We start from the raw sequence: 20,774 nt of genomic DNA, 5'->3' as shown, positions 1-20,774 counted from the left end.
GCAGACCAGGATCCCTTAGGGAATGTCTGATTGATGGTTTAGGCAATCTGGCCTCCCTCCGCAGGAGGGACCAGGGAAGTGATCGGGGGACGGCACCAGCCCCAATCGCCCCTCCGACTCCGCCAGTCACTGTCCCCTCCCTCTGCCCACTGGCACTGCCTTGGCTGGCCTGGTGCTGCCTGCTCACTAATATGCCGTTTGATGGATTTGCATATTAGGCTTTTATTATATAGGACTAGTAGCCCGGTGCATAAAATTCATGCATGGGAGGGGGGTGTCCCTCAGTCTGGCCTGCACCCTCTCCAATCTGAGACCCCTCGGGGCATGTCTGATTGCTGGTTTAGGCCCGATCCCTGTAATACTTTCAACAATAAAGATTTAAAATTTTAAAGTAAAAACAAAGATATACTGATGAGGCCACACATGTGCAGCCACTGGTGTACAAGTGGTTTATAGGCTGATTGGGGAAACAAAAAACAAGTGGAAAAGTCAAGACAAGGCCATTTCGGAGAAGGACACGTGTAAGAGGAATCCGAGGCAACCACGTGCCCAGCCGCTGCTGCCTTCAGGGCACGTGGAGGCTGGGGCAGGGCAGAGCGGGAGCATCAGGGCGCCATCTGACAGCGCAGTGAGCGAGTGCTGATGTTTGGGGCTGAAGAGAAGGCTTCCCAGAGCTGCTCCCCAGGCCTCAGGACTTCCCCTCCTTTCAGAGGAGAGGAACCTGAGCCATGATTCAGGTCCTGACCCAAGTAACCCAGGAGGGCCAGATGGAGGAGACCGGCCTGGTCTTGTTGAGGGGCGAGGGGCCAGCTGGAGAAATGTCACGCCTTCTCATCATCTAGTGTTTCAGGCACCTGGAGCATGAGGTCAGCATCGCAAACAATAACTTTTAATTAACTTTAATTGGTGGTTTTCTTCCCTGCTTTGTTATTTGGATAAAAGTCATATTTAGAAGTCTTACATATAAAGTATGTGTAATGTACATTTACATATGTAATTTTATTTTTTAGTATAAAGTTGAAATACTCTGATGTACCAACTGCCAATGATGTTGCCATTCCAGAGGATTTCTCAAACTTTTCTCTTGCAAAAACAGTTAGCAAAATTGAAGGGCAACTGGAAGAAGAAGGCTTACCTGATTATATAGATGATGATATTTTTTGTGGTGCTAGTCAAGACATTGGAACAGGTAAGTTTTCTTTTTTTATGTCACAGTTACTTAGAAAAAGATATTTAGAAACTTTTTTTTTGCATTTTAAAATGTATTGTGATGTATTTGTTTCAAAATCATCTAGTGGGACATGATGGTGGAAGGAATGACTGGGATTGTAACTGAAGTAATTGGTTATGAGTCAGTAATTATGAAATGGATCATGGATAAGTAACTGCTTCATTGAACTGGTCTCTCTTTTTATGGTGTTGGTTTCCACTCTTAAACTAAGGTTAAAATGTCCCAAAACTAATCCTTAAAACATTAAAATTAAAAACAAACACACACACCACATGATTCTTTGAATTTTTTCATTTACCATTACTATATTCTGCTTATTGCATATTAAATTAACACATGCAAATGGATAAATGAATTATAGATGTAGCATCAGGTAAAATGATCAAATGAGTTTTCTAACCAATATAATTTTCTTTCTCATAAACTCATTTTCGTCAGACCACTAGAAACATAATACTACTAAGTTTAGATCATCTAAAGACATTGTTAGTTACCAGTAATGCCTCTAAAATTATGTTGAATTTGTGAGGAGTCACCAATGCTATTGTAAACAAAAAATAAGACAGTTCAGTGTATATGTACATGGTTAATGCTGAACTATAATTAATTGTGAGTTCAGACAAGCCACTTAGCCCTGCAATAAGCAATATATTAGTTTTGAAATTTAGCAGTTTGTATTAGATGATTATAAACTTTATCTTTAAAATTATCTGATTCTGTGAAAATCACAACAATTGTATGTATGATTGTTGTGCTGCATGCTAGTTAGTCATAAGTGAGGAGCAATATATTTATGCATTTACTATATTTATTGACCTATCGAAGCTTTCTAGGGCTAGTTGTCAAGAAGGAAGTTAAAAGAAGCAGGACGTTGCCTTTGTGTCTCTGTTAAGATGCCTTCAAGGATTCAATGGTCAGATGTTAGCTGTACCTCAGCACACAGTGAACATGGCCCTGTTACAGTATTCCTCTTCCCTGATACAGGGAACCACCACAAACTACTTTTTCTAATTGTTCAATTGCCCCTCTGCAACTTTACTCCCTTTTTGAGAATTTTTGCCCTAGCTGTCTCCCCTTTTATTCTTTTTTTAAAAATATATTTTATTGAGAGGGAGAGGAATAGAGAGTTAGAAACATAGATGAGAGAGAAACATCAATCAGCTGTCTCCTGCACACCCCCTACTGGGGATGTGCCTGCAACCCAGGTACATGCCTTTGACCGGAATTAAATCTGGGACCCTTCAGTCCTCAGGCCTACGCTCTATCCACTGAGCCAAACTGGTTAGGGCTCCCCTTTTATTCTTTTATTCTAGATGATTGCCTGTGGTTACCTGGGGGAGGAAAAGATCAAAAAGTAGTTTAGCAGCACAGATTGCTTTGTAAGACTAATAGTTGGAGTGGGATGGAGAAGTTAGTGCTGTGTACCTAAAGTTGGGGAGAGAAAGAGATAGTAGGAAAAAAGTCATGCTCTTCCATTCTTTTTTTTTTATCCTAGAGACCAACTACTGCAAACATCACACTTTTTAATTTATCATCCCCCTTCTATCCCTGTTAGCCTGATGTTATATGAGAGGCTAGAAAGAGAGTTGAGGCTAGAGAGATCTAGGTGGGTTAGAGCCAACCGCAGCTCATCAGCTCCATGGTGACACTGGGACCTTAATAAGAACTTTGGAACAGAAAGTGTGTACGCACACTTATGCCTGTGGTTCCGATTCTCAGGAGTGCTTTGGTCCTCCCCCTTACCCCCTTTCTTTACTTGGTTGCACTGTTGAAATGTGAGCAGTTTGTTTCTATTGGGTGGATTTGTTAATTTATCTTTAAATTAGGAGTATTTAGTCTTCCTAAACAGGGATCTCCTGTTAGATTCCCATCTTGAACATGTTTGTTCTTTCATAATATAATGGTCTGTCTTACAAATGATGATGTTTTAGATTCAGTGAAAGGCAATAAATATAATTATTTAAATCCACAGAAGCACAGATCAGATTTCTGAAGGCCAAACTCCGTGTTATGCAGCAGGAATTGGATAATGTTGTATGTGAATGCAATAGAAAGGTTAGTTTTTAAAAGCTCTCAATGTACATGCTCTAATATTAAGACATTTTAGGAGTAATTTAAATTATATTTTTAAATTAGCTTCCTTGAGATATAATTCAGTTAAATTTTGAATTAAAAAATTATATGTAAACACTGAACTCTATTCTAAGATGTGGAATTTTCAGAGCTAAAGAATTTTAAATACTTGTTAGCAATTAGAATTCTTTATATTAGACTTACAAGTGTAAGCTATTAAGCACAAATAAAATATGTGATTTTCATTTTTTAAGATGAAAATCAAAGATCATATGAAGTTCCTTTTTGTTTCTGCTTTATATTTTAAAATCATGTGCATTTTTATATACCAAATCATGTGCATTTTTCACATAATCTATAATTTCATAACTATAGGAGGATGAAATTCAGGATTTAAAGTCTCAAGTAAAAAATTTTGAGGAAGATTGTGTAAGACAGCAGCGAACAATTAATTTGCAACAGTCTCAAACAGAAAAATATAAAACTCTTTTCGAAGAAGCAAACAAAAAATGTGATGGATTACAGCAACAGCTGTCTTCAGTAGAAAGGGTAATTATTTTGCTATTTTTCTTAACCCAGAACCAAAGATGCACTAAAACACTATAGTTGCACATTTGGATAGACACCACTTTTGGTTGTTCAGTTATTTTGTCAGTGTTGACTAAAAACTCTTCTTCCTTACATAGGAGAGTATTTCTTAATAGATTTATTGAGATATAGTTTACATACAATACATTGCACCCTTTTAAAGTTTACAATTCAGCGGCGTTTAGTGTATTCACAGAGTTGTGCAACTACCACCACTTATCGATTTTAGAACATTTCATCACTCCAAAAGACACCCATACTCTTTAGCCAAGTACCCCATCCCTCTTCTTCCAAACCCTTCCAGCCCTAGGCAACTTCTAATCTAATTTTAGTCTCAATAGATTTGACTATTCTGGACATTTCATATATACAGCATCATACAATATGTGGTATTTTGAGACTGACATCTTCAGCTTAACATGTTTTCAAGGTTTATCCACACTGTAGCACATATCATTACTTTAGTACTTTTCATGGAGTATGTAGTTGTAACGCATTTATGTGTTTATCAGTTGATAGACATTTGGTTTGTTTCCAACTTTTGTGAATAATGCTGCTATGAACATTCATGTACAGGTTTTTGTGTGGACATGCTTTCATTTCTCTTGGGTATATACCTAGAAATGGAATTGCTGAGTCATAGGTTAACCCTTTATTTAACTTCTGAGGAACTACCAACTGTTTTCCAAACCAGCTATACAACTTTTACATTTCCACCAGCAGTGTATAAGGGTTCCAACTTCTCTCTATATTCTTTTTTTTCCAGTTTTTTATTTTTTATTTTTTTTTATTTTTATTGTTTAAAGTATTACATATAGTGGTACATATATCTCCTTTTTTTTCCCCCCATTGACTTCCGCCAGCCTCTTCTAACCTCTGTCGCAATGTCTTTTGTTCATTTGTTGTGCTTACATGCATGCATACAAGTCCTTTGGTTGATCTCTTTCCCCCCTCCCCAACATTCCCCTGCCTTCCCGCTGTAATTTGACAGTCTGTTCGGTGCTGTACTGCCTCTGTATCTATCTTTTTGTTCATCAGGTTATAATGTTCTTTATTTTCCATAAATGAGTGAGATCCTGTGGTATTTTTCTTTCATTGCCTGGCTTATTTCACTTAACATAATGCTCTCCAGGTCCATCCATGCTGCTGCAAATGGTAAGAGTTCCTTTTTTTTTTATATAGCAGCATAGTATTCCATTGTGTAGATGTACCATAGTTTTCTAATCCACTCATCTGCTGATGGGCATTTAGAATGTTTCCAAATCTTAGCTACGGTGAATTGTGCTGCTATGAACATAGTGGTGCACATATCCTTTCTGATTCCTGTTTCTAGTTTCTTGGGATATATTCCTAGAAGTGGGATCACTGGGTCAAATGGGAGTTCCATTTTTAGTTTTTTGAAGAAACTCCATACTGTTCTCCACAGTGGCTGCACCAGTCTGCATTCCTACCAGCAGTGCACGAGGGTTCCTTTTTCTCTGCATCCACGCCAGCACTTGTCGTTTTTTGATTTGTTGATGATTGCCATTCTGATAGGTGTGAGATGGTACCGCATTGTCGTTTTGATTTGCATCTCTCGGATAATTAGTGACGTTGAGCATGTTTTCATATGTCTCTTGACCTTCCTTCTGTCTTCTTTCCAAATGATTCTATTTAGGTCTGTTGCCCATTTTTTTTTATTGGATCATTTATCTTCCTTTTATTAAGTTGTATAAGTTCCCTGTAGATGTTGGAGATTAAACCTTTATCAGTGGTAACATTTGCAAATATGTTCTCCCATACAGTGGGCTTTCTTGTTGTTTTGTTGATGGTTTCTTTTGCTGTACAAAAGCTTTTTATTTTGATGTAGTCCCATTTGTTTATTTTCTCTTTAGTTTCCATTGCCCTACGAGCAGTACCGGTGAAGAAATTGCTTCGGCATATGTCTGAGATTTCTCTGCCTGTGGATTCCTCTAGTATTTTTATGGTTTCCCGTCTTATGTTTAAGTCCTTGATCTATTTTGACTTTATTTTTGTGTATGGTGTAAGTTGGTGGCCTAGTGTCATTTTTTTGCATGTATCTGTCCAATTTTCCCAACACCATTTATTGAAGAGACTGTCTTGATTCCATTGTATGTTCGTGCCGCCTTTGTCAAATATTAATTGAGCATAGTGGTTTGGGTCGATATCTGGGTTCTCTATATTATTCCATTGGCCTATATGTCTGTTCTTGTGCCAGTACCAGGCTGTTTTGAGAACAGTGGCTTTGTAATACAGCTTGAAATCTGGTTTTGAGATCCCAGCTGTTTTGTTCTTCTTTCTCAGGATTGCTGTGGCTTTGGAGCCTTTTTTTATTCCAGATAATTTTTGCAGAGTTCTTTCTAGATCTGTGAAATATGCTGTTGGTATTTTGATGGGGAGTGCGTTGAATCTATAGATTGCTTTGGGTAGTATGGACATTTTAAAGGTGTTGATTCTACCAATCCATGAACATGGTATGTTCTTCCATTTGTTTACATCTTCCTCTATCTCTTTTTTCAGTGTCCTGTAGCTTTCCGCGTATAGGTCTTTTACCTCCTTGGTTAGGTTTATTCCTAGGTATCTTAATTTTTTTGGTGCGATGGAAAATGGAATTGCATTTTCAGTCTCTCTTTCTGTAAGTTCACTATTGGTGTATAGAAATGCCATAGATTTCTTGGCATTAATTTTGTATCCTGCTACAATGCTGAATTCATGTATTAAGTAATAGTTTTTTGATGGAGTCTTTCAGGTTTTTTTATGTACAATATCATGTCATCTGCAAATAAGGACAGCTTTACTTCCTCTTTTCAAATTTGGATGCCTTTTATTTCTTCTTCTTGTCTAATTGCAATGGCTAATACTTTCAGTACTATGTCAAACAGGAGTGGTGAGAGTGGGCATCCCTGTCTTGTTCCTGTTCTTAGGGGAAATGGTTTTAGTTTTTGCCCATTGAATATGATGTTTTCTGTGGGTTTATCATATATGGCTTTTATTATGTTGAGGTATGATCCTTCTTTTCCCACCTTGTTGAGAGTTTTTATCAAGAAAGAGTGTTGGATTTTGTCAAATGCTTTTTCTGCATCAATTGATATGACTGTGATTTTTATCTCTCAATTTGTTTATGGGATGTATCACGTTTATTGATTTGCGGATATTGTACCATCCTTGCATTCCTGGGATAAAACCTACTTGGTCATGGTGTATGATCTTTCTAATGCACTGCTGGATCCGATTTGCTAGAATTTTGTTGAGGATTTTGGCATCTATGTTCATGAGGGATCGTGGCCTGTAATTCTCTTTCATTGTGTTGTCTTTATCTGGTTTTGGTATTAGGGTGATGCTGGCTTCATAGAAGGAGCTTGGAAGTGTTCCTTTCCCTTGAATTTTTTGGAATAGTCTGAGGAGGATAGGTTTTAGTTCTTCCTTGAATGTTTGGTGAAACTCCCCTGTGAAGCCGTCTCGCCCCAGGCTTTTGTTATCTGGACGCTTTTTGATGACTGCTTCAATTTCTTCCATAGTTATTGGCCTATTGAGATGTTTAGATTCTTCCTGATTGAGTTTGGGGAGGTTGTATTTTTCTAAGAATATGTCCATTTCCTCCAGGTTGTCCAGTTTGTTGGAATAGTGTTGTTCATAGTATTTTTTAACAATCCTTTGTATTTTGGTGGGGTCTGTTTTTATTTCTCCTCTTTCATTTCTGATTTTGTTTATTTGGGTCCTCTCTCTTTGCTTCTTGGTGAGCCTGCCTAGAGGTTCATAAATCTTGTTTATCCTTTCAAAGAACCAGCTCTTGGTTTTGTTGATCTTTTGTATTGTTTTTTTTGTCTCAATGTTGTTTATCTCCACTCTGATCTTTATTATTTCCTTCCTTCTGCTTATGCTGGGCTTTTCTTGTTGCTCTCTTTCTAACTCTTTGAGTTGTAGGGTTAGGTAATTTATTACCATTGTTTCTTGTTTTTTGCAGTAGGCTTGTAGAGCTATGAACTTCCCTCTCAAGACTGCTTTCGCTGTGTCCCATAGATTTTGGATTGTTGTGTTGTCATTGTTGTTTGTTGCCATGATATTTTTTATTTCTTTTTTGATCTCTCTGGTAACCCAGTCATTGTTTAATAGCATGCTGTTTAGTCTCCATGTGTTTGATTTTTTTGGGTTGTTTTTATTGTAGTTGATTTCCAGTTTTATGCCACTGTGATCTGAGAAGATGCTTGATATGATTTCTATCTTCTTGAATTTGAAGAGACTTTGTCTGTGACCCAATATATGGTCTATCTTTGAAAATGACCCATGTGCACTTGAGAAGAATGTATATTCTGTGGCTTTGGGGTGAAATGTTCTGAAGATGTCAATTAATTCCATCTGGTCTAGTGAGTCATTTAGGATTGATGTTTCTTTGCTGACTTTTTGTTTAGAGGATTTGTCCAGTGGTGATATTGGGATATTAAAGTCTCCTGCTATGATTGTATTGCTGTCAGTCTCTCCCTTGATATCCTCCAGAAATATTTTTATGTATTTGGGTGCTCCTGTATTGGGTGCATATATGTTTACCAGAGTTATTTCTTCTTGTTGGATTGCTCCCTTTAGTATTATGAAGTGGCCTTCCTTATCTCTTGTTATGTCCTTCACTTTGAGATCTAATTTGTCAGATATAAGTATTGCTACCCCAGCTTTTTTTTTTTCATTTCTATTCACCTGAAAAACCTTTTTCCATCCCTTCACCCTCAGTCTGTGTGCGTCTTTTTTCTGAGGTGGGTTTCTTGTAGACAGCAGATATATGGGTCATGTTTTCTTATCTAATACATTACCCTATGTCAGTGGTCGGCAAACTGTGGCTTGTGAGCCACATGTGTCTCTTTGGCCCCTTGAGTGTGGCTCTTCCACAAAATACCACGGCCTGGGTGAGTCTATTTTGAAGAAGTGGCATTAGAAGAAGTTTAAGTTTAGAAAATTTGGCTCTCAAAAGAAATTTCAATCGTTGTACTGTTGATATTCGGCTCTGTTGACTAATGAGTTTGCCGACCACTGCCCTGTGTCTTTTGATTGGGGCATTTAATTCATTTACATTTAAAGTTATTATTGATAGGTACTTATTTGTCACCATTTTTATTCTTTACCCCTGTGTTCCTTCTTCGTTTCCTATTTTTTTTACAGCATACCCTTTAGCATTTCTTGCATTGCTAGTTTGCTGGTAATAAACTCCCTTAGTCCTTTTTTGTCTGTGAAGCTCCTGATTTCACCTTCAATTTTGATTGATAGCCTTGCTGGGTACAGTATTCTTGGATTCAGACCCTTCCTTTGCATGACTTTGTATATTTCATTCCATTCCCTTCTGGCCTGATGTGTTTCTGTTGAAAAATCAGTTGCTAGTCTGATGGGGGATCCTTTGTAGGTAACTTTTTGTCTCCCTCTTGCTGCTTTTAAGATTCTTAATTTTTCGTTGGTGTTTGCCAATTTAATTATAATGTGCCTTGGCGTTGGTCTTTTGGGGTTCATTTTGCTTGGGACTCTGTGAGCTTCTTGGATTTGTGTGGGTTTTTTCTTCCCTATATCAGGGAAGTTTTCTGTCATTATTTCTTCAAACAGGTTTTCTATTCCTTGCTCAGTTTTCTCTCCTTCTGGAACCCCTATTATGCAGATGTTGTTTTGTTTGGTATTGTCCCAAAGTTCCCTTAGGCTCTCCTCCTGCTTTTTAATTCTTTTTCTGGAAGCTGCTCTATTTGGGTATTTTTTCCCATCTTGTCTTCTAGCTCACTGATGCGGTCCTCTGCTTCGTCTAGTTTACTGTTGATGCTTTCTATTGAGTTCTTTACAGCAGCGATGTCATTTTTCATTTCTTCTTGGTTCTTCTTTTCCTCTTGGTTCTTACACATATTGTCGAATTTGTCTTCCATTCTTTTCAGCCACCTTATGACCATTTATCTGAATTCTTTCTCTGACAGGTTGCTTGCCTCCATTTTGTTTACTTCTGGAAGTGGGTTGCCCCAGAGCTGGTTCTCTGATGGTTATTCCCCACTCTGATCCCCAGGTTCCAGAAAAACAACTTTCCCCTGCAGTCTCTTAGGGTGTACCCAATTGGGTGATCCTATGTATTGGGCTTAGTAATCAGAAGCAAGGATTTAAAGAGGAAAAAGAAAAAAAAAAAGAGCCAGAGTAAGTGTGCGAATTCCAGGGCTGTGCGCAAGTCTGTGCAATCATTTTTTTCCCCTTGGGTCTAAGCTGCTGGCACACTTTTAAATTTTTTAGGCTGTCCGTTTGCGTCCAGATCAAAATGGGTTGCTTTTTATAGTTCCCTTCTGTTAGCAGCTCTGAGGACCCCCTTCTACATTCACGGATCACGCCAGCCCCAACGGCTGCAGATTTTTCTAGGCACAGACTTCCCCAGGACCTCCAGTTCCCGCTGTGCGCGCATTTCTCTCTCCTTCCAGGACCACAGACCTCACCTTATCCCAGGCGAAATCTGACCTTTCCGTGAGGGAGTGTAGCGCTTCTCTGAATCCGTGTGCTTTCGCCAGTTGGGGATCGGTGTTCTCAGGTTTGCAGCTGTTCGGTGGGTGCCATAGTTGAAGATTACCCGGGCTTTTCACGCATCCGATAACATTTACTTTCCCCTTCAAGATGGAACAGTCTCCGTGTCTGAGCCTGTCACTGGGAGGGAACCCAGCAGCAGTGGAGGCTGCCCGGTCAGGGGAGCCCCATTCAGCAGTCCCCCACAGTCTCCTGGAGTATAGCTGTCCCTCAAATCACCAACAAACACTCTCCATGCAACCACACACTCTCCCTTTGTTTTCTCACTCACACACTATCTTGTAGTCTGCCTTCCCATGAGCAGCCATCTTCGTACTCTCCTCTCTCTATATTCTCACCAACATGTTAGATTATCTTTTTCACTAATGACCCGGTGCACTAATTTTGTGCACATTAAAAGTTGATTAATTAGAGGAAATATTTTAATATTGCTATTTGCCCTTTCTCTATAATAGAAGTGTCAGAGATGAAAGAAAATTAGTAAAATGTATAAAAAAATCTTCCTCCTGTCAGAATCTGGGTTGGGCCACAGGACCCAGAGTCATGTCCCCGCCCACCCATGTGCGCCTTGAAATCACGCAAGACCCAGACCCAGCCGGCCCCACCCCCATTGGGCTAGATCCAGACCCAGCCAGCCCCACCCCCGTCAAGCCCTGCCAGGTGGGGGTGCGGCCTCAGGTCGCCTGACCTGGCGCCGGGGCAGTGGGCGCGACCTGAAGTCCCCCAGGACATGGGGGCACGCTTTGAGGTCTCCTGGCCCAGGCCAGGGGGTGCAGCCTGAGGTCCCCTGTTAAGCCCTGCCAGGCGGGGGGCACAGCCTCAGGTCCCTTAGCCCGGCGCCAGGGTGGAGGGTGCGGCCTGAGGTCTCCCAGACCGGCACTGGGGCAGGGGGCGTGGCCTGTGGTCCCCCATCAAGCCCCACTGGGTGGGGGGCATGGCCTGAGGTCCCCCGTCAAGCTCTACCATTGTATCCCTTCCTCATCCATCTCTATTCTCTAACCATTGCTCCAGGCAACCACTTATCTGTAATCCTTTACTACAGATTAGTTTTTCCTGTTCTAAAATTTCATGTAGATGGAATCATAAGTATGTACTTTTTTTGCATCTGGCTTCATTTGTTCAGCATAATATTTTTGAGATTCATCAATACTGTTGTGTCTTATGTGGTTCATTCCTTTGTATTGCTGAGTAGTATTTATTTATGAATTTATTTTTGTTGATCTGTTCACCAGTTGAAGGGCATTTGATTTGATTCCAGCTTTGGACCATTGAAATAGAGCCACTATGAATTTTCATGTACCAGTGTTTTGAGTAGAAATATTTTGTGTGTGTGTGTAGACACATCCAATTTGATTCATGATGTTGAATAAATAAGAGTAGCATTTTTGGGTATTATGGAAAGTGCATGTTTAATTTTTTTTAAGAAACTGTCAAATTGTGTTCCACAGTGATTTTATTCCCACTAGCAATATATGAGAGTTCCAGTTATTCTGTAGCATCAACACTTAATATTGTCAATATTTTTAATTTTAGCCATATTAGAGGGTAGAGATAGTATCTTATTACAATTTTAATTTGTATTTTCTTTATAACTGTTGATCATCTTTTCATATATCTTTTGGCCATTTGTGTATCTTCTTGTGATGTGACAGTTCAAACCTTTTGCTCATTTAAAAAGTATTGGGTTGTAGTAAGACTTCTTTGTGTTTCCTTATGTAATCCCTTTGCTAGAACAATATGTATTGTGAATAGTTTCTCCCAAACTGACTTGACTTTTTAATGTTCTTTCTATCTATCTATCTATCTATCTATCTATCTATCTATCTATATCTATCTATTTATATTTAGCGTGGTCTCTGGACCTCTAAGTTCCCTAAAACTCTTTTGGGGGATGCACAAACTAAAAACCATTTGTATAATAGTATCAAGAAGTTATTTGCCCTTTTCATTCTAGTTATCTCACAAGTGTACAATACAGAGGCTATCATAACCAATTAAATGCAAAAGCAGACATGAGAATCCAGCTATTTGCTAGTAAGTCAGACATTTAAAAGACTTTCTGAAATGTAAAACAATGCCATTCTTCTCATATTTTCAGTTTTAGAGAATGTAGGGTTTTGTTGTTGTTTTTTTTACAAAAATGCTATTGTTTTAATATGCAATGGGTTTGTATGCTATTGTTCTTTTCTAATGATACAAAAAATAAATGTTTTTTACATTTCTCAAACAAAAACTCTTTGGAGTCCCCCCAAATTTTTAAGTATAAAGGAGTTCAGAGATTGAAACTTTTTAAAAATTTTTTGGGGAAAATACTACTTAAAAAAAGCAAAGCACATGCACAATTTGTTTCTCTGTCACTCTTGCTCCTACAATAGTCTCAACCACCTCTAGTAAGTATAAATTGTTAAAGTTTAAATTTTTAAAAGGGAAAATCATAGCTGTCAATCAAATGCAAAACCCATATCAAAGATTTTAAAAAAGTAATTGATTAATGACGGAACCAAGAAGGTGTTAAAAACCGGTCAAAGGAGACACCAAAGAGTAGACAGTGATACAGGCAATCAGATAGGCTGACATGAATTTGGCAACAGATATCAAACTGGTCAATATTCACAGGGCAAGGTGCCATATTTTGGGGTAGTGTGTACTAAACCCTATCATATTACTATGTTTATTACAGCTAAGAGAGATGATAGCTCTGAGATGACAAGGAGAGAAAATTTTGAGATATTCTAAATTAAATTACAGTAGGCCAAAGGGTGGCAGAGACAAAAAGGGGTCAATCAGTTAGGTAAAAAGACAATACCTCCACCAGTTGTCACAGAGGTTTTTTGTTTGTCTGTTTTGTTTTTTTTTTTAATGTATTTTTTTAATTATTATTTCATAAAGAAAGGGAGAGAAATTGCGCCCTCTTGCAATCTGGTACCCCTCGGGGGATGTCGGACTGCTGGTTTTAGCCTGGTCCCTGCAGGCCAGGCCGAGGGACCACACCAGTGCACGTGCACTGGGCTGGTTTTGGCCCGATCCCCGCAGGCCAGGCTGAGGGACCCCACAGATGCACAAATCTGTGCACCAGGCCTCTAGTACACACATAAGATTTTTGGTTAACCTCTTCCTGCCCCCCCTTCCCTCTGAGATTCACCAGTCTGTTCCATGTTTCCATGCCTGTGCATTGAGTGTCTGCCCCATGGTTGTCAGTGTGCATCATAGCTACCGGTTGAACAGTTGAGCAGTTGAACAGTCACTTAGGTATACACACACACACACACACACACACACACACACACACACACACATATATATATAGATGTTAATTGAGCTGTATGTTTGATATATAATTCATTGCTAAAACATTATCAACGAGTTTTCTTTTAGGAAGGATTTTAATTACTGATTCAATTTATTTAGTGCAGATAAGTCTATTTTGATTTTCTATTACTTGTAAGTCAGTTTTGGCAATTTGTGTTTTACAAGAATTTTTTCAACCCATTTAAGTAATCCAATTTATTGGTATAAATTTGCCCATAATATTAACTTATTGTATTTAAACTAGATGTTCAGTGCATGAAATTCGTGCACAGTGCCTGATCGCCCCTTTATGCCCTCCCCTGCCAGCCTGATCTCGCCCCCAACTGCCCTCCTCTGCTGGCTTGATCTTGCCCCCAACTGCCCTCCCCTGCAGGCCTGATCTCACCCCCAACTGCCCTCCCCTGCCAGCCTGATTGCCCCTAACTGCCTCTGCCTCGGCCCGCACCACCATGGCTTTGTCCAGAAGGAAGTTGGATGTCTGGAAGATGGCCGGTCGACCTGGTCTAATTAGCATATTACCCTTTTATTAGTATAGATAGATTATATAGAATAGGATTGCTTAAATGGGGGGAAAAGCCTTTTTCAGCAGGAGGAGATGCTCTTGGCAGACAAAAACACATAATCCCTATATCTGGACTGCTAGTCAGCCATATGCACTATACTGCCAAACCATTCATTAAAAAATTGAATCACTTTCTTACACCTTACACCAAACAGCTGTTGCCCTTAAAACCCCTCCTCAGCCCCCACCTTAGGTTCTGCCTTCACAGTTCATCTAGAGTAGGTTCTGATTGGTCGGTTTCTATGCCACTCAGCATCAAAAGCTCTGCCTCCTAGGCAGCCATTGGCTCCTCACACTTCACCCAGATTTGGTTCTGATTGGTAGGTTTCTATGCCAGCATTTCCAGGCCTATCTCCGGGCCTGATCCTAGGGGCGGGGCTGATCAGCAGCTGCCCCAGGCTGCTGGCAAGTGGGCTGAACTGCTGACCTCTGGGAGAGAGAGAGGCTTGACTGCTGGCAAGGCTGGGAGAGAGAAGCAGGGTCTGATCACCCTACTTCTCTCTCTGGGCCTTGCCAGCAGCTGCTGCTGCTGCTGCTGCTGCTACTGATCAGCCCCGCCTCTCTCTCCAAGAGGTCAGCAGGTAAGCTCGCTCACCTGCTGCATGTGCAGCCTGGTGTTCGGTCCAGGCTGCTGGCGAGCGGGCTGAACTGATCTCTGGGAGAGAGAGAGGTTTGGCTGCTGCTGCCGATCAGCCCCGCCTCTCTCTCCGAGAGGTCAGCAGTTCAGCCCACTTGCCTGCTGCACGAACAGCCTGGCATTTGGTCAAGCCTTCGGTCATTTTGGATGTTACAACCCTGGCTATATATATATACATATACATATACATATACATATACATATACATATACATATACATATACATATATATTACATATATGTATACATATATATATATATATGCGCCTGCATGATCTATAAATGACTCCTATTTAAGCCTCTTCTCTGTTTTATTCTTAATCAGTCTAACTAGATACTTACCAATTTCACTGAACTTTTCAATAAATCAACATTTGATTTCATTGATTTTTTTCCCTACTGTTGGTTAATTTTCTATTTTATTGATTTCTACCTTTTAGCATTTCCTTTTGCTCTTATTTTTTTATGATTCTTAAGGCTTAGATAATTTTGTATTTTTTTCTAATACAGGCATTTAAAGCTATAAATTTTCCTCTAAATGCTGCTTTAACTGCATCCACAAATTTTGATATTGTCTTTTTATTTTCATTAAGTTCAATTTTCTCTGATTTTTCTGGATTATTGATTATTTACAATTGTATTGTTTAATTTCTAAATAATTATGGATTTTTTCATCTTCCTATTAATTGATTTCTAATTTAATTCTATTGTGAAAAACTACCCTGTATGATTTCATTCTTCTAAAATCTGTTCCAATTATTTTTATGAACAAGCATTTGGCCTTTCTTGGTAAATGCTTCATGTGCACTTGAAAAGAAAGTATGTTATGCTGTGTTGAGTGGAGTGTTCTATAAATATCAGTGAGGTGAAATTTATTGATAGTGTTTTTCAAGTATTCCATATCATTACTGCTTTTTCTAGTTATAATAATAATATTGAGAGGGGTGTGCTGGTGCTGAATTTTCTGACTAGAATTGTGGATTTGTTTGTTTCTCCTTTCAATTATATCAGTTTGGCTTCATGTATTTCCAGTCTCTGTTTTGGTTGTTCATACATTTAGGATTATAATAGTGGTGTTTTTTACTTTATTTTTTCAATTACAATTGACATTCAGTATTATTTCATATTAGTTCAGGTGTACAGCATAGTGGTTAAGCAATTATATAATTTTCAAAATAATCACCCCAATATCTCAAGTACCCACCTGGCACCATACATAGTTATTATAATAATATTGATTACAACCCCTTTTTCACCCAGCCCCAGAACCTTTCTCCCATTTAGCAACCATCAGTTTGTTCTCTGCATCTATGAGTCTGTTTCTGTTTTGTTTATTTTGTCCTTTCGATTTCACTTAGCATAATTCCCTCTAGGTCCATCCATGTTGTCTCAAATGGTAAGATTTCATTCTTTTTATGGCTGAGTAATATTTCATTGCATATATGTACCACATGTTCTTTATACACTTGTTTGTTTATGGGCACTTGGGTTGCTTCCATATCTTGGCTATTGTAGATAACTCTGTAATGAAAATAGGGGTGCATATATCTTTTCAAATTAATGTTTTACATTTCTTCAGATATATAGGAGTAGAGTTTCTGGGTTATAAGGTAATTCTATTTTTAATTTTTTGAGGAACCTCCATACTGTTTTCTGTAGTAGCTACAACAATCTGCATTCCCACCATCAGTGCATGAGGATCCCCCCCTTTTTTAAATATATTTCAAGTGAATCATTTAATGTGAGTGAGGCTCAGTTTGATATTACCATAAGTGTTAACAGAAGAAAATGGGAAAGTATAAACTTTTCCCTATTACCAAACAAGGGGTTGATGCCAGAATCAACTAGCCTGTTGGTCTAACAATAGCTGATCAAAAAGGCTCAAAAATCTGGAAGTAAAAAATGTATTTGGAAGCACTGTCCTTTGAGGGCACATTCCCTGAGGGCAGGAAATGCTGAAAGAATTAAATGGCTCAAAAATTATATTGAGATCAAGAAGAAGAATTAGTCACAGCTTTGGGGGAAAAAATGAGAACAGATAACACTAAGTGCAGCTAGATGAATACTTCTAAAGTTTCCCTGGAGGTGTAGTAGCACTCTGAGCTAACCAAAAGGGCTACGAACTCATGCTCCTTTGAATAGAGTGGTTTTAAATGGTAGATTCTCCAGTGCGCCAATTGTATTTTTAAGTATAATTCTAGTATTTGTACCTAGAAATACAGAAGAAAAGCAGCAGGGAGAAAGTGTCAAGTATATAGGATGTAAAGGATTTGGCAGCCCTAGAATTTCCAGTTTGTGTCTTTTTCATCAGGAAAGTTATAGTCTGGCTCAGGCCATGGTGATGCTGGAGGCAGTGCTACTGATGGCTTTTGATAAACTGGAGGCAACAGTGAAAGAATTGCATCCTGGCTCACTTCTTTCATCTGTTTGAAGAAAACATGGGACAATAAACTGCTTGCTGATGGCCTTTTCTCAGGATCTTGTTGCAAACAGAGCTGTACCAAGTTGAAGAAGGCAAGGGAGGAAGTTTTTGAGGATGGTGTTTGCAATCTGTCACTATTTACTGTGCAAGTTCCACTGCAGACGAGTACACTTTCTCTAATCCCAGAGTCTATACCTGACCGGGAAGTCTTCATTCTGGATTCTGACTGAGGGAAAATACTGATATCCAGTGGGCTATAAGGAGGACCTTTCAGTTTCTGTAACCGCATCTGAGTCCTATGCATGTCCTGGAAAGGTACCTGCCACTGGCCAATTCACACGCTGTAATGCCAACACTGTAAATATCGGACTTTACGTTGTATCCATGTAAATCCTGTTTCAGTAGTTCTGGACTCAGCCATGACTGGACTGATGTGCTGAACTGTGGGAAATCAAACACAGCCCTATGCCTCTGTCTGTGCTAGCCCAAACTATGCAGATGGGACAGACCAGAGAGGGTCACTAGGCCATCACCAGAAATGAGGGTATGGCTGGCTTTAAAACTCCCATGAATACAGCCATTTTAGTGCAGATAGTTCAACCCTCTCACTGCTCCAAAAAGAATGTTTCTTATTGAAGTTTCACTCACTCCTGTAGGAAAGTAAGTCCTCAAGAACTGACTTGCTGAACCATCTACACCAGTGGTTGGCAAACTGCGGTTCGCGAGCCACATGCGGCTCTTTGGCCCCTTGAATGTGGCTCTTCCACAAAATACCACGGCCTGGGCGAGTCTATTTTGAAGAAGTGGTGTAAGAAGATGTTTAAGTTTAAAAAATTTGGCTCTCAAAAGAAATTTCAATCGTTGTACTGTTGATATTTGGCTCTGTTGACTAATGAGTTTGCCAACCAGTGATCTAAACTAATAAAAGAGTAAGATGCAAATTAACCATGCCTTCGTGATGCCCACCAGCCAATCAGGAGTGAGTATGCAAATTAACCCAACAAAGATGGAAGATTAATTTGCATATGCAGACACCAAGCGGCTGGTTCTGCACCGCCCCAGCCTCTCCGGGCCTCTGAGCAGCGTGGGAAGGCAGAAAGGCAGCTCCGGACCTGGAGCAAAAAGGCTGCTCCAGGCAGAGCGAAGGCAGTGCCGGCAGCCAGGGGAAGGCAGGACCATTCTTGCACAAATCTTCGTGCATCAGGCCTCTAGTAGGCTGTAAATGGAGAAATAACCCAAAGCCAGCTGCCAACAGTGAAAACAGTTCAATAAGTTGTAATATTGGGGTGCCGGAAAAAGTGGGATAGAATCACAGCTTTTTGTAAAGCTTTCGGGCGTTCTTCAGTGCAGTTTCCAGATTTGTGATTTTGATAGTCACCAGAGTTCCTGTGAGAGTATGCCATGTAAGATGGACAGAAGTCAGGTTATCAAAGCCTCTTCCTATTTCCACTTGGAGTTCATAGTGAGAAGCATTGGTGGAACAGATCATTTCACTGGGTCTAGCACATGGGTGGGCAAACTTTTTGACTCGAGGGCCACAATGGGTTCTTAAACTGGACCGGAGGGCTGGAACAAAAGCATGGATGGAGTGTTTGTGTGAACTAATATAAATTCAAAGTAAAGTAGCGGAGGGGAGAGCAAGAGAACTGGATAGAACAGCCGGATCCAGCCTGCGGGCCATAGTTTGCCCAAGGCTGGTCTAGCAGATGGAGACAACCAGGGAAGGGTTGGCTTACCAACCAAGTTTTGATGGATACTGGTTTCAGACTATTTCTCAGTCCTGAGTGATTCAACTTGTGTTTGTAAAGTACAGAAACAATCCATAAAAGACATTGAATTGCTTTAGTTCACAGAAAGTGACAAAAATTCATTTATTGCAGAGAAGATTATTACTTTATCTTCAAGATGCAAAAATATCCTACTGGAGGTGATCATGGCCAGGACTCTTCCTCAGGCGGCCAGTGGTGCGGGGCCTGGGCGGCATGGGCAGAAGGAAGGCTGGTCTGCCCAGAGGCAAGGCAAGCGAGCGAGGCCCACTCCAGTGCTGGCCAGGCTGCGGGGCACAGGAGGCCTGAGCAACCCGGCCAGGACAGTCCACGGGGAACTCTCGAGGGTTCCCTTTTTATCCACATCCTTGCCAATACTTGTTTTTGTTGATTTATTGATGATAGACATTCTCACAGGTGATACCTCATTGTGGTTTTAATTTGCATTTCTCTGATGATTAGTAATATTGAGCATCTTTTCATATTTATTGGCCATCTATATGCCTCTTTGGAGCAGTGCCTTTTCAGATCCTCAGCCACTTCTTAATTGTACTGTTTGTTTTGGTGTTGAGTTGTCTGAGTTCTTTATAAATTTTGGATATTAACCCCTTATTGGATATATCGATGGTGACTATTTCATTTAGTAAGTTGTATTTTTCTTTCTTTAATGGTTTTACTGTTCAAAAACTTTTTAGTTTGATGTCCCATTTGTTTATTTTTTTCTTTTATTTCCCTTGCTTAAGAAAAAATATATCAGAAAAAATATTGCTAAGAGAAATGTTAGGGTTTATTGTGTATGTTTTCTTCTAGGAGTTCTATGGTATCAAGTCTAACATTTAAGTCTTTAATTCATTTTGAGTTTGTTCTTGTATATAGTGTAAGAATGTGGTCTAGTTTTATATTTCCACATGTATCTGTCCAGTTTTTCCAATATCATTTCTTAAGTGTCTTTACCCTATTGTATGTTCTTGCCTCCTTTGTCAAATATTAATTGATTATATAAGTGTGGGTGTTTTTTCTGGGCACTTGATTCTGTTTCATTGATTTATGTGTCTGTTTTTATGACAGTACCATGCTGTTCTGATTACGGTGGCATTATAGTATAGTTTGATATCAGGTAGCATGATAACTGAAGAACTTTGTTATTCTTTCTCAAGATTGCAAAGGCTACTTGGGGTCTTCTGTGGTTTCACATACATTTTTGGTTTATTTTACTTCTGTGAAAAATGCCATTAATATTTTGATAGGTATTGCTTTGATTCTATAGATTGGTTTGGGTAGTATGGACATTTTAACTATGTTAATTTATCCTATCCATGAGCACGGTGTATACTTCATTTGTATCTTCCGTTTCTTTCTTCAGTGTCTTATAATTTTCTGAGTACAGTCTTTTACCTCCTTGGTTAAATGTATTCCTAGGTATTTTGTTTATTTATTTTTATTATCAATATTTTTTAGGGTACAAAAACATTTTAATAGACCCATCACTAAAGAAAATACATGAATGGCAAATAAGCACATGAGAAGATGCTCAACATCATTAGGTGCCAGGGAAATACAAATTAAAACCATAATGAAATACCACTACATACATTCCCACATGGCTAAAACAGAAAGAAGAAATAATTAAGAACAAATGTTGACCAGGAACTCATATATTGTTG

General features: G+C 39.3%; 1 protein-coding gene and 1 pseudogene across 2 annotated transcripts in view; one reads left to right on the top strand and one right to left on the bottom strand.

Annotated features, from left to right (window-relative positions):
- Window positions 1–20,774, top strand: part of TEX9 (testis expressed 9) — a 55,901-nt gene that overhangs the window by 26,159 nt on the left and 8,968 nt on the right. The window contains exons 7-9 of the mRNA XM_080682648.1: window positions 1,011–1,189; window positions 3,204–3,286; window positions 3,680–3,853. Of these exons, the coding sequence (XP_080538774.1) occupies window positions 1,011–1,189; window positions 3,204–3,286; window positions 3,680–3,853 (436 nt within the window). The remainder of the gene's footprint in view (window positions 1–1,010; window positions 1,190–3,203; window positions 3,287–3,679; window positions 3,854–20,774) is intronic.
- On the bottom strand, window positions 17,202–19,177 carry LOC308255336 (STE20-related kinase adapter protein beta-like; annotated as a pseudogene). The gene is made up of 3 exons: window positions 19,038–19,177; window positions 18,558–18,837; window positions 17,202–18,036 (listed from the first exon to the last, which is right to left on the bottom strand). The product of its transcript is annotated as an STE20-related kinase adapter protein beta-like (transcript).

Source organism: Plecotus auritus (genome assembly GCF_963455305.1).
Source record: "Plecotus auritus genome assembly, chromosome: 1".
NCBI lineage: Eukaryota > Metazoa > Chordata > Mammalia > Chiroptera > Vespertilionidae > Plecotus > Plecotus auritus.
The sequence above is the reverse complement of the archived record's forward strand: the minus strand, read 5'-3'. Positions and strand labels throughout refer to the sequence as shown.